The following is a 12,863-nucleotide window of genomic DNA, read 5'->3' as shown; positions in this document are numbered from 1 at the left end:
TAAAAAATAGTTTGTTTTCCCTTTTTCCACAATTTCCAAGTACCTGGTGTCATGGTTATGTTTTTATTCGTTTAGCTTGAAATTTGAATCAGGAAGGAAATTTTTTTCTATTTCCCTTTTTTTCTTTTCGTAAAATGCATTAAGCGTGGTGAAAGTTAGTTATTCCCTTAGTTTTTCCGACAGAAATTATTGTTGTTAATTGGAAATGGAACCAGGATAACCATATATATTACGGAAAGCCAACGTATGTAAAGTATGAGATCGTCGCTGCAAAGAGAAAAAAAAAACACATACACACACACGGGGGAGTGCAGAAGAATAAAATATCAAACAGATTAATAACAGAAAAAACGGAGCTGTCTCCTTTCTTTGCGGCTCTTCGTTAATTTTTTTTATTCTGAAGGAAAATCAATCATCGAAAATTTCATTCATTGAGATGAAAAGCATCTTAAAAGGTTTGCCATCAGTCGATGTTGAAGATGAAAAAAAAAATGTTTTTAATGCTGCGCTTCTGTTAAGAGTTCCGGTGCCTCCATATGAGCCAGCCGGTGTTTATATAGACCATTTTTCATGTAGTTAGATAGAATTGTTGTATTTTCATTTAATGGTCAATACAAGCTCTCGACTTAAATCAACAGGAAGTTGTCGAGTTTCTATTTTTATTTTACTGATATCTTGTTCATTGACGTGAATATAACAAGGCGCCAACCGTATTTCGTTTTAATTAATTTACTCCGCTTTTTTTTTCCGCTTTTTTGAACTAATATGCGAGTTAAAATTTATATTTGTTGACCTTTGCCTGAAAGAGGTATGAAGCGTGAGGCGGGACATGAACATTTCATTTGCAGAAGTCAGTTGTTTACTCAAGAGAATTTTGCTATTTTCTTGTTGTTTTAACCCAGTTTTTGGTCCGCTTCAATTTCTGTTATTGTTTCGTTGCATTAGTTTATTTATTTGCCTTTCTGGTTAATATATGATTAAAATTTCTGATCTTCGCCGACAAAATTCTCGTTGACTTATTTCAACGTTAATTTAGAACCCACTCCAACTCTTCCGAGCATATCACATTAAACTGAAGATGGTTAGTAAATTTAAATTGACAAAAAAATTATAATGTCAAGTTTACGTTCATTTCATCTTCCTTGCACCATTTCCACAAAGTCCAGTTGATTATTTACGTCAAAAAAAGGAATGAACAACTTCCATCAAGCTTAATGCAGTTAACGAAAAAATTTACGCATTGCTTTTTAAGCATTAAGGTCAAGAGAATAAGGAAAAAGATTACCAACTAAAGCAGTCCTTGATCGTTCATCAAACTCTCCTTGTCAGCACCTTTGGAAAGGCATGAGGAACAGTATGGAGAATATACATACTGATGTTGGGGTGTAGAGGATTATAAACAAGCCTTAATTATACATGTTATGAAATGGCTCGTCCGATCGAGTGGCGCTGCGATAATGGAGATTACACTATTAAAACAGACTGTCACAAGAAAGAGGGAAAAAACTCTGTTGACTTTGAAATAAAATGTTTATAAAATTGATAGCATAAATCACCATAGACCCACATAAGCAGTTAAGGTAATCTTCATTATAGAAGCGGCGCTCTCTTATTGCATATAAGCTTGATATTAAACGTATTTCACACAGCCCGCTGACGCTTACTCATTTTAAGGGACCCGTTTTTTTTCCTATTTTTTTCGGAAGGGATGGGAGGCAGGGTCACGTGGTTTTCAGGGGCAGCGGTGTGCGTGTCAATCCGGCTGCCAACAGAGCGCCAATTTGAAAGGTAAATTTTTGTTCTAGAGTTTTGCCGCTTTTTCTTTTGGATGTGTCCTTGTCTTTCCTTTCTACGTCGCCGAGGTGTGCTCGGAATCGGTCTCTTGCCACTCTTGGTCGTCTTCCTGTTTCACCAATGTATCTATTTTTTCAAAAAGTGCGAATATTTGATATTATCTTACAAATCGGCCCTCTTAAACCCCAAGGTATCAAAGAACGCTTTCCATTCCACTAATGTTTTTTTTTCTTGTTACCACGTTCCCACCAATAGCGTATTCCATTTTCTGCATATAAACACAACGCACAATTTCCCCATTCGCTCTGACAAAAGCTAACGCTCGAAACGTCAACTTTCAAACTCTTTACGGTGGCCAATTTACATTATCAACTAAGTTGATAAAACCCAAATGATTTTGTTGTACTCCCCTACCGACCCAGCTCCATAGTGTCTTCAAAAACATACCCCTTTTATTAAAGGGATAAGTTTCGTCCATTCACTCTGACGAAGGGCTGAGAAAGTCGAAACGTCAGCTTTGAAACTCTTTACGGTGGCCAGTTTACGTTATCAACTCAGTTGTGTTTGATTTTTATTACCTTAAGTAAGGTTGCATACTAACTGAGTGTGAAAACCTTCACAACTCGGACTGTCCATTTCGTTTACTCCTTGAGGATTTTCTTCTCTGCTCACCTTATAATAACATCAATTACTACGCCTGGCATGTTTACAAACCTTTCTTTGGTTCCTCTGTTGTTATTTGCCGACTTGCGTGTTCCGAAATTTCACTCTCAATTAAAGAAAAAATATATATATATATTTAGATATATCTGTGCATATTCAAACCTAAATAATAAGTAAGTTCTAGCAAATATACGTTTAAACTGAGCTTTTGAAACTACTTTAGACAAAAATCCCCGCGTGAGGGCTGTACGCGATGGCGTTAGCAGGGCCCTAAAGAGCTGTGCGATAACTAATGACTGAGTTAGGTCGGGCCGGACGGGAAAGTATTTGGCACCCAGCCGTGAAGCGCAGACCCCGCTGCGTTCGGTCTGTATGTCTTGACCTCTAGTCAAATATTTTCCCCTTCCAGCCCTCCCCCTCTGTCAACAAGTACACACATGTATTATTATATGGCAAGGAAATCCGAGCGTTTTGATTGGTTCTTAATCGGTCCGCATTTTACCATATTTGTGTAAGCAAATCTGGAAAACTTAAAATAAACAAGTTTGGTCCGGTCTGAGTGTCATATCAGTGTAGGTAATAACATGATTTCGAGTGCAATTTGGTGTTAATAAGCACGGGTGAATTTTTCAAAGACAACAAATTTGACCGTAAATTTTCGATATCTTGGTTTTAAGAGTTTGTCTTCAAATCCATTTTTTTAGTGAATCTTTGTTTGACATGGAAATACAGCAAGAAAATCGATAAATCACCATAGCCCCAAACGGCGAAAAATCTTTGCAAAAAAACAAACGGTATGTCATTTATAATATTGACAGGTAACGAGACAGGTGCACTTGAGGGCAAAGTTTGCCAAAGAAACGAAATAGGGAAGGTTTGCGCACAGAACTTTAACCAGAGCATTCTTTACAAGAGTTAACAAAGCTTGAGGTAAGGTATAGACGCAACTATCTAAAACTATTTCAGTGTCCTCTTTGAAAAGTCATTTCTAAACGATGTACTATTAGGACTTGTTTGAGCAACAATGGGTTGTGCAACTCCTCAGTGTTAAACGTAATAGAGACCAGATAGAAATAGAGAAGAGTTCATATTCTCTTGGAACAGACTTTTCTGTGGCGAAAATTAGCATGTTTTTACCATTTTTTTTCTGTTCTCAACGATTTCAACATTTTTTTTTCAAGTTATTGCCGCGGCAAAAAGAGAAAAGAAAATTTTCACGGATAACAACGTTGAACGCAGGATATTCTTATTCAAATGACTGTGAATTCATGAAAATCATAGATGTTAACTGATGATTAAGAAATAAATATGAAAGCGATTTTCGCAGTAATGAGAACTACTCGAGCAGTAGTGAAAATAAGGTCTGAAAAAAATCAGGCCTGTATGGGATTTGAAAACATGGCTTCTGCGATACCGGTGCAGTGCTCTACCAACCCTTAAGCTAACAAGCCAAATGGGAGCTAGTTATTATGTTACTTCGAAAGAAACCCGTGAAGTGATGAATAAATGACTATGAATATATGAAAGTCATATATATGAATGGGCCAAGAAATGTTTATGAAAGGGATCTTCGCAGCTAATAATGAACACTGCTTAAGCAGAAGTAAAAATATGCTTATTCAGACGACTGTGAATATATGAAAGTCATATATTTGAACTGCGGATAAAGACGTAAATACGAAAGCGATCTTTGCAGTAATGAACACTTCTTGAGCAGTGAATAAGGCTTTATTTTCACTACTGTTCAGGTAGTGTTCATTACTGCGATGATCGCTTTCATATTCATATGCCTTTTCAGTTGGTAAAAATACTACTAACAACAAATCCATTGACACAATGTCATGATGTCTCTAAAATGTTCTTCAAGACCCTTCAATAATTACCTACGCATGCATCCTGAAAATTTGAACAACAAATTTGAAATGTCCAAAGTGTCAAAAAGTGGATTGGTTGCAATTAATTTGACTGGATTTCAAAGATTAAGCGTTTATCAAAAATGATCAGATTTCAGACTTAAACGACTCAATGTTTCGTCAAATATATATGGGAGAGTCGTGCACTTTACTCAAACTTTGTTAGGTAGGCTGCACTTTGCTTTTGTGCTGATCGTGAATCGAAGGGCATGTACTCAGACCGTTGTTGCTTTTCTTATTAGTTTCGCCTTGAAGAGTGTTTTTTTCTCAATTTAAAGGAAAATTTCAAGGGTTTTTGGTTACACAAGTGAAGGCGATGTGAAAAAATATTAATTATTCAGTCTTTGATATCCAATGATGAATTTAGATACGTTGAATGAAAAATATGCACCTGTCGATTAATTGGAACCCACTCTGCATCGCTTGTCCATGATTCATGAGTATTCAATGATAGCTGTGATTAGGATATGTGGGCATCTCTTGCATATTGGCTTATATTTCAGCCAATGCACAAAATGAACACTAAAAAACCTCGGCTGTCATCTCGTCCGCGAATCTCAAGAAAATAGAATACTGAAGCTTTTAAAAATAAGTAAGGGGTATATTTCTCTTTCCTTCTTAATCTGTTCTTTCTTTTTTTTCTTCCTTTTTATAAAGACTAGATGTTTGTGAAATGTGCCAGTGAAGAATGGTTTCGATAGCAACATTTTTCTTGCCATTAGTAAAATTAACCACAGCAATCATCATTATAGATATTTAGTTCAAAGCTTAATGAATAACACCAGTTGGTCGTCAATCAAGGGATGGCATTAAACAGTTTTTTAAGCCGATTTCTGGCTTCAGAATTCGTATTGTAATCATCAAAATGAATAAAACAGACGTCCTTAAAGCAATAATTTATCAAATAATCAAATTACAGTAGAAGTTTCGATGAACTGTCAATAGACACATTTTTTTTGCCGTTGTTGTTGCTCTCCTCGTAAGGACAAAAGACAAAAAGCTGATTGTCAACCCGAGCCAAGAGAGAACGGAACATTACGAGATCAAAAGACACTGTGAGCAAAATTCAAGGGTCTCGCACTACATATTACAGTCACTGAAAAAAACCGACAGTTCATTTTGCCCCGAGGCAATCGAGCTCTCAAGGAAATTAAGCCGAATTTTTTATGGAGGATTTTGGACGCACGTCTCCTCTTCAAAACCTATGGAAAGAAAAACTAGGAGAGCAAGATTAGCTACGATATCCAGCATTGTTTTCACTGTAAAACGGTTGGTAAAGAGACAGTATTTGCTGGTTCAAACTACAGCTTGTAACTGAGAGCACTTGGAGTCTATTTTCGGTGTAAGGAATATTTACTTGGACTTCACTTAATGACCATAGAAAAATTTGCAGCTCAAAGAAGCCGAGGATCGCTGTCAAGTTTTACGAACACTTTGATTGAGTAAACACTCGATCAATATTTAGGAAACGAAGGCCAACTGAGAGCGATGTGCGTCACAAATCGAAAGGATAGAAAAAGGACCGTAGAAGATCCAAGTGTCGGTCGGTTATAAATTTTCATAAAAATGAAAAAAACAACAACAACGAAGTTGACTCCAAGAAATACGCGACAACAGCGTGTGTACATGATGCGTACTGACCTTTTACACTGTCCAATCACAAGTATGAAGCGCACACTGTCCTTTTAGTGGTCAAATTCGGCTTAAATTGAAAATTTTAGTTTCAGTTTTGATGAACAGTAAGTATAAGCTTGAGTGAAGTTTTTTGAATAAAAAAATAAAAAAGTACAAGTACTTAGACCATAGCTTGCCTATATTCAATATTTCTGCACAAGCTAAGTCCAATATCCGAAATTACGTTTGATTATCGTATGTCAGAAATTAATATTCCTTTTTTACTTTCCAGTAGCATGCACGCTACATATTTCACTAACGTAAGGCTGTGTTCTCATTCTTGAGCAGAAATACAGCTACAAAGATGTCCCTTTACAAATACTCAGAGGCTGCCCAAATTGGAATCACTGCCGCTTTCTGCTTCTTGGTAATTGCGGACCTCACCGGCAATACCTTGGTTTGCCTGGTAGTCTACCACAACCGAATAATGCGCACCCCTATGAACTATCTTTTGGTCAACCTAGCGGCTTCGGATATAACTGTTGCGATTTTCATCGCGGTGCGCTATATCTTCCCACTGCTGTTCGAGCATCCGAAAGGAAGATCCGGTGACGTGGTTTGCCGGTGGTTCACAGGGGAAGCATTTGTATGGGTCGGTGCGCTCGCCTCCACTTTCTCCCTCGTCTGCATAGCAGTAGAGCGCTATCTCGCTATTAAATTCCCCTACGACGAGCGCAAGCGGGTAACAACCGCCAAGTTAAAATGTGTTGTTGTATTGGGCTGGGTGTTCGCCGCTTCATGGAACTTACCCCTTTTCCTTTATGTACGTTACGACCCTGTTAGCGAGTTCTGCCTGTTCCAATGGCCCACAGCGAGTTTCCCGCAAGTTCACAGCCCACTATGCACCGTGTTGTACGGGGTTCTACCGATTTCCATCATGAGTTACTTGTATTCTAAGCTGGTTTACAAGCTGTGGTTTCGTCCTTTGGTTACCTCGACCATGGTCCAACAGAGTAAGCTACGTTACACCAGAAAGTCCGCTCGGTTAGTGGTCACCGTAAGCGTGGTTTACTCGATCTGTTGGATACCCAACCTAGTAGTGTACGTCTTCTCTTCATTCAGCACACAGCAACTGTACTCTGCCGTACAAACGACAAGCATCGTCTTGGTCACTTTTAATTCTGCTATCAATCCTGTGTTATACAGCTTGCAGAGTGACCGTTTCAGGAGGCATATGCTGGCGTTGCTACCGTTTGGTTGCTCCACCAGGCAGTGTCGAGTATCCCCCGCGGTTATGTCGAAAGGGAATGCTACGAGCAAGGCCTCACGTCCCACACAGATTACTCCGCTTGTGAGTAGGGGCCCTGTCGCTTGAATATTATAGCCCAGGGAGACCCAAAAGGGCTGTACATCCATTGAACGCTTGCCACTGTTTCTTAACCTCTTAGAATGACTAGAAGACTAATTTTATCTACAGTATCTCTCCTGAAGTCAATATTCGGGTAGTGAAAAGAAAAATGCTCGCCATTTAATGAGGATCTTGATTGTTAAACAAATTCTCCTTGTAAGCATCATAGTAAATTCATAGAGAGCAGTATAGAGAATAAGCGTACTGATTCTAGGGGGTAACGGGGTAAATCAGATCTACAGAGTGACACTTAGCGACGAAAATCTTGGAAGGAACTGAAGGGAGAGCTTTAGGATTCTCGCTCCTCTTCGCCAGGTCTCGAGGGCATGGTTTTATTACTTTGCGACTGAAGTTTAAAGAAAGACTGTGGATATAAGGGACGGACCATCATTTTTCTGTGGGGGGGGGGGGGGGGGGGGATGAAAATTTTTCTTCTACAACATTTTTTTTAAACATGTACATCCCCGGAAGCCTAAAATCGCGAGCTGATTTGCTCTCGTAGCCTAGTCGTTTCAGATTGTCACTTGTGGGTACAGGTCTATTTCTACAGAAGCGGTTGACGACACATCTGAGATCTTTAGCTGCACAAGTCGAGAACTGAATAAACAAATTGTCCAGATTAACCCACCTTTAAATTAATCAACTTCCATCTGTGTGGCAAGTAAGGATATCCTCTTGTGTGCAGATGATGAGCAGAGAAGCATAATGCAGCTGGAGTTAGAGTACGATGGAGTGGCTATCATCGGTAGTAGGCTGAGACAGATAAGCTACTCCAATGACGTGACAAGTGTTGAATCTCTTTATGTTCTGCGGCAATCAGCATACTTGGCTGCAACTAGCGCAGCTGGAGGGTTATATGGTTGTATGTTTATATGGTTGGAGGGTTATATGGTTGTAGCCTCGATTGAGCGACTCTTGCGGAATTCTTCAGATTCTTGTAAGACCTTTAATCCCTTAAGTGCAACAGTCGAGACCTTGTTGGGTACTGGCCATGAAGGAACCGTTGATGGAACTGAAGAAAGCTGCTCATTTACACAATTTCATGCAATCTTTTCCTTGTAGAATTTTTTTTTGTTTCCGATATAGCTGCTGAAACAATCAAACTAGCTTTTGGGCTTACTGGCAAAGTGTCCTTTCTTCGCAACCTCGAATGTCTCTATGATAGTTTTGGAATTGGTGCACATGCGATCGACGCGGTCCAATTATCTCTTCAAGATGCTGTGTCCAATGTTTCATCTGTAAATGCTTATATTAAAAACACAGTCGCTGAAGTAAGGCAGCACTATAAAATGAAAGAAACGGCAACAATAAATGGCCCTGAAGGAACTGTTTCCAGCAAAACACAGGAGTCATTGGTGCTTCTCGAAAGAGGTATGGAACAGCTATAAGAATGTAAACGAGGACTATCTTGGTGACATTGACCTGCGTACGCTGCTAACAACTCAGGTGGAGAACCTTGATGCAGTCTCCTACTTCAAAAACGAGACTTTCACCGCTCTTCAGTATGCTCAAGACTTTGGAACAATTTTAAAGGAATCTTTAAAGAGAACAACGAAGTGGGGTGCGAAGTACTTCACACTTGAGAAGTCTTATTATCCAGTGTCTAAATCCAGTGTGGAGTTACGGGACGTAGATTTGATGAAACCTCCTCCAGCTGATTACGTTGACCCCAACATTGAGGCAGCCATGAAGGAATTGGTTGACAGGTATCGACCTGTCAAGGACGGTAAGAAGCGAATCAACAAAAGACAAAGCGAGAGCCCTGCCGCCAGCTGTATATTCCAGTACGCCATCGTGTATTAGAGTTACATTCCAAGAGGATGTTTAAGATGATCCAGGGACAGACAATGAAGAACGAGTCGACCAGGATACAAATATTCCACGAGCTACAAACGAAGTACCGAGAATCACCTTTGTTGACGAAAGCATGCTCGGAGTTGTCGCAGTTGGTGACTTGACATACCTCCCCGAGCAACAGGATGAAATCGACACCGACTCGGAGAGCGATGCGGATAATGATACAGACATAACGTTCAGCAGGTTGACCATTGTTGACCATTATACATTGTGAGCACTGTAGCCGATCTTATTGGTAAAAGAATATTCTGTTATTGCATTCATTACTAGTCAAATTTAAACACTCATATATGTTAACTCTCATTTTCCTTGTAATTTTCGTATTTATCTCTTTTTTTTTACAGTGCAGATACACCAACTGGGACCATCTCACAAAGGCAACCAATCATACTGAGGTATTCATACAACGGATGACAGTCCGTAAATTTGCTTAATTTTACTGTTTATTTCGATGTTCTATCCCATTGGCTGTTTGATTTGAATATCGTAATCTGATTTGTTACTAATATATTCTCTCTAAGTGGTCACGGTTGGGGAATCCTCGCTGTAAAAGCGCTTTAAGAATAGAATTGTTATGAGTTATACAAGCCAAATCTGCGGTAGTCTTCAAATATCGTCGGTCTTAAGTCTGTGGACATCTTTGGCGGTCTCAGTGGACATCTTTGGCAGTCTTTGAACATCTTCAGCAGTGTTCGGACATCTTCGGCAGCATTCAGACATCTTCGACAGCTTTCGGAAATCTTCGGCAACTTTCGGATATCTTCCTCACTCTTCGAAATTTCAAAATGATCCCGAATTGTTGGAAAATGGCCAAAAAAACCTCTTTGAGACAATAAACATAGGCCCAACATAGATATGTCCTCTTTTAGGGTGTGGTTTGTTTGTTTATGGGAAAAAACTAATGTTACAACGAAATTTTTTAATGTTAGTGTTAAAATGGCTGAAAATTAACTGTTTAATGTTATACAGTCAAAAAAATAACTCTTTAGTGTTATCGAAGTACCCCCATTGAGACCCTCCTAGGTCACTCGAAAAAATTTATATCGTGGGCAGCCCAAGCTCACTTCTCGAGAAAAAGCCAACGATTAATTCATGAAAGCGTCAGGCGTTGTATGACTCGGTGTTAAGTTACGAGAGGAACCGTTGAAAATTAGAACACGTTATAAGGAATAGTATGGGGAACGACATATGGCCGACTTACAACGATAAATAATTCGAACTATGAATATTTAAACGTCAGGAATAACACTGATGGTAAAGCCAGCTTAAAAGGGCAGAAATCGCCAGAAACTACAACAGACACACAGGATTTGAATAAATTTTATTGATTTATCGAGATTTAACATGTAAAATGTTCTATTTTCAAAATATGTTATCCAATGGCTCGTTCGATAGAGTGGCGCTGCTATACTGGAGATTACACTATTACAACAGACTATCACGAGAAAGAGGGAAAGAAATCTGTTGACTTTGAAATAAAATGTCTGTAATTGATAGAAATATTTCACTCTGACGAAGGGCTAAGAAAGTCGGAACGTCAGCTTTGAAACCCTTTACGGTGGACAATTTACGTTATCAACTCAGTTGGTAATACTAAATTACCCTGTTACCCCCTTTATCAGTTAATTATAGGCACGTTTGGTCCCGTGCACTTTTACTAAAAAACGTTAATAATTTTTATGTTTATGATAATAATAACCACAGTAAAATGATTAGTAATAATAATGATTGACAGCATGTTTACAAGGTCTCTACGCTCTTTCGATGCCAGAAAATTAAAATAACCTTTAACAATGGAAAGGACTGTCGCCAGTCGAAATTTTAAGGAAATATATTAACATCCATACCTTCATGTGCCTAGAAGAAATTAGCTGATATTCTCTCAATTTCACTCAATTTATTCAATGCCCTTTGAACAAAAAAGGAAAGTGAGATAGTTTGCCCCACAAATATCTGGAAAGCTAATTGTGGCGGAGCAACACAAGGACATGAATAACAGAAATTATCTAACATCTGAAGACAAGGACTCATTGACTCCCAAATGATAACACAGAAAAAGAAAAGCAGACATTTAAACCCTTAGCAAGTGTATCTATGTACCTACTTTTTAATTAATCATGGGGTCTTGAAAATAGTTATCCTCTTTTTCCAAGATATCAAATAGCAATTTGCGGAGAACTCTTTTGAAAGCTTTCTTTCGAAGGTCTGTTATATAGCTTGGTATCTTATTCCACAGCTTTACTCCGAGCCGAGAGAAAGAATTGTTTTGTATTTCTAGTCTCGAACTTTTAACATAGAACTTTCCAGACGTAGACGATCGTGCATTGTATAAGTGAATATTAGAAGTTTTCTGAAATAAATTCAACATGTTTTCTAGGGCTTTATCATCATTGATATCGTGCATTAAGGATGATACCGACTCATAATAAAGAAAAGTTATTTGAAACACGTTAGCTTCGAGAAATAAAGGAATTGCATGGTCTTGCCAGTCTGCGTGATCGACGGTTTCGAAAGCCTTTTTAAGATCAATCAATACTCCACTGGATAGCAATCGTTGATTCATGTTTGTCTGTATATCATTAGCAATATCTAATATTGCGTGTTGGGTTGAATGCTCCTTACGAAAGCCGTGTTGTGAGGAATACAAAAGTTCGTGTTTCTTTATATAGCTCGTCGATCTGTTTTAAATAATTTTGTCAAATACTCTATCAAAATTTGAAAGTAAAGAGATAGGTCTATGGTTGTTTGCGTCAGTATCATCATTTCTCTTAAATATTGGCGTAATTTTAGCAATTTTGAGTTTTGATGGATAAGTTCAGGAGCTATGACGGCACTTGAACATTTGAAAGGTTTGGTAGGTGAGGAGTATAAACCATAAGATTTATCATTCGGTACAAGTAATATTTCTGGCAATAATTCTTCGGGTAAAACTGGTTGAAAAGGAAGGATGAAATTGGAGATTTGCACTTATCAACATAGTTTAGACGACGTTTTTGGGGAATGAGCAGATTATTAGCAGGTCTGTTTCCGGCTGTTGCAAGGTGTTTATTAATAACGTATCCGCGAACCTTCCTTTACAATTTTGTTGCGACTATTAAAATCCTTTCGTGCGGATATGACTTTTAAGTTTCTTTTCCGTCGATGTAAAAGTTCATTGATTCCTTGCCAGGTTTTTTTCATGTTGCTCATATTATTTTCGAAAAATGTATCATAATATCTCCTTTTGCTCAAGTGTATCAGTATACAAATTTTATTTCTATAGTGTTTCTACCTAACTTTGTCTCCAGTTGCATATAGTTTATTTTTAAATTTAGTCGCCGCTCTAATTCCATTAGTTATCCAAGGTTTAGATAGCTGCTTTGCTTTGCGAGTAGATAATTTTTTCATGGGGGCGTGTTTGTTGACAATGGTATTATATTTGTTGTAAAACGATGAAAACAATTTGTTCACAGAATTCGTTCCATTTGCAATTATTCGATTCCAGTCAACTTCAGACAACTCATCGTGAAAGCGACCAGCGGAGAATCTTAGTCACATATTTTTATATTTTTTAACTTGTTGAAGTCTATCTTTCTCTGAAGTTGTGATATAGAACTGCGAAAAATGATCACTAA

General features: G+C 38.3%; 2 protein-coding genes across 2 annotated transcripts; both read left to right on the top strand.

Moving 5' to 3' along the window:
- Positions 1-6,348: 6,348 nt before the first annotated feature.
- LOC131786934 (QRFP-like peptide receptor) lies at positions 6,349-7,359 on the top strand. The gene has a single exon (XM_059103994.2). It carries the CDS (start codon positions 6,349-6,351, stop codon positions 7,357-7,359), a length of 1,011 nt encoding a protein of 336 aa, XP_058959977.2.
- Positions 7,360-8,681: 1,322 nt separating this feature from the next.
- LOC136280070 (uncharacterized) lies at positions 8,682-9,195 on the top strand. Its single transcript, XM_066164696.1, has 2 exons — positions 8,682-8,776; positions 8,820-9,195. The coding sequence occupies exons 1-2, from the start codon at positions 8,682-8,684 to the stop codon at positions 9,193-9,195; spliced, it is 471 nt and encodes a 156-aa protein (XP_066020793.1).
- Positions 9,196-12,863: the final 3,668 nt, after the last annotated feature.

The sequence above is a fragment of the Pocillopora verrucosa genome, chromosome 1 (assembly GCF_036669915.1).
Source record: "Pocillopora verrucosa isolate sample1 chromosome 1, ASM3666991v2, whole genome shotgun sequence".
NCBI classification, from domain to species: Eukaryota; Metazoa; Cnidaria; class Anthozoa; order Scleractinia; family Pocilloporidae; genus Pocillopora; species Pocillopora verrucosa.
Note: the sequence above shows the minus strand (reverse complement) of the source record. Positions and strands in the feature narration are given on the sequence as shown.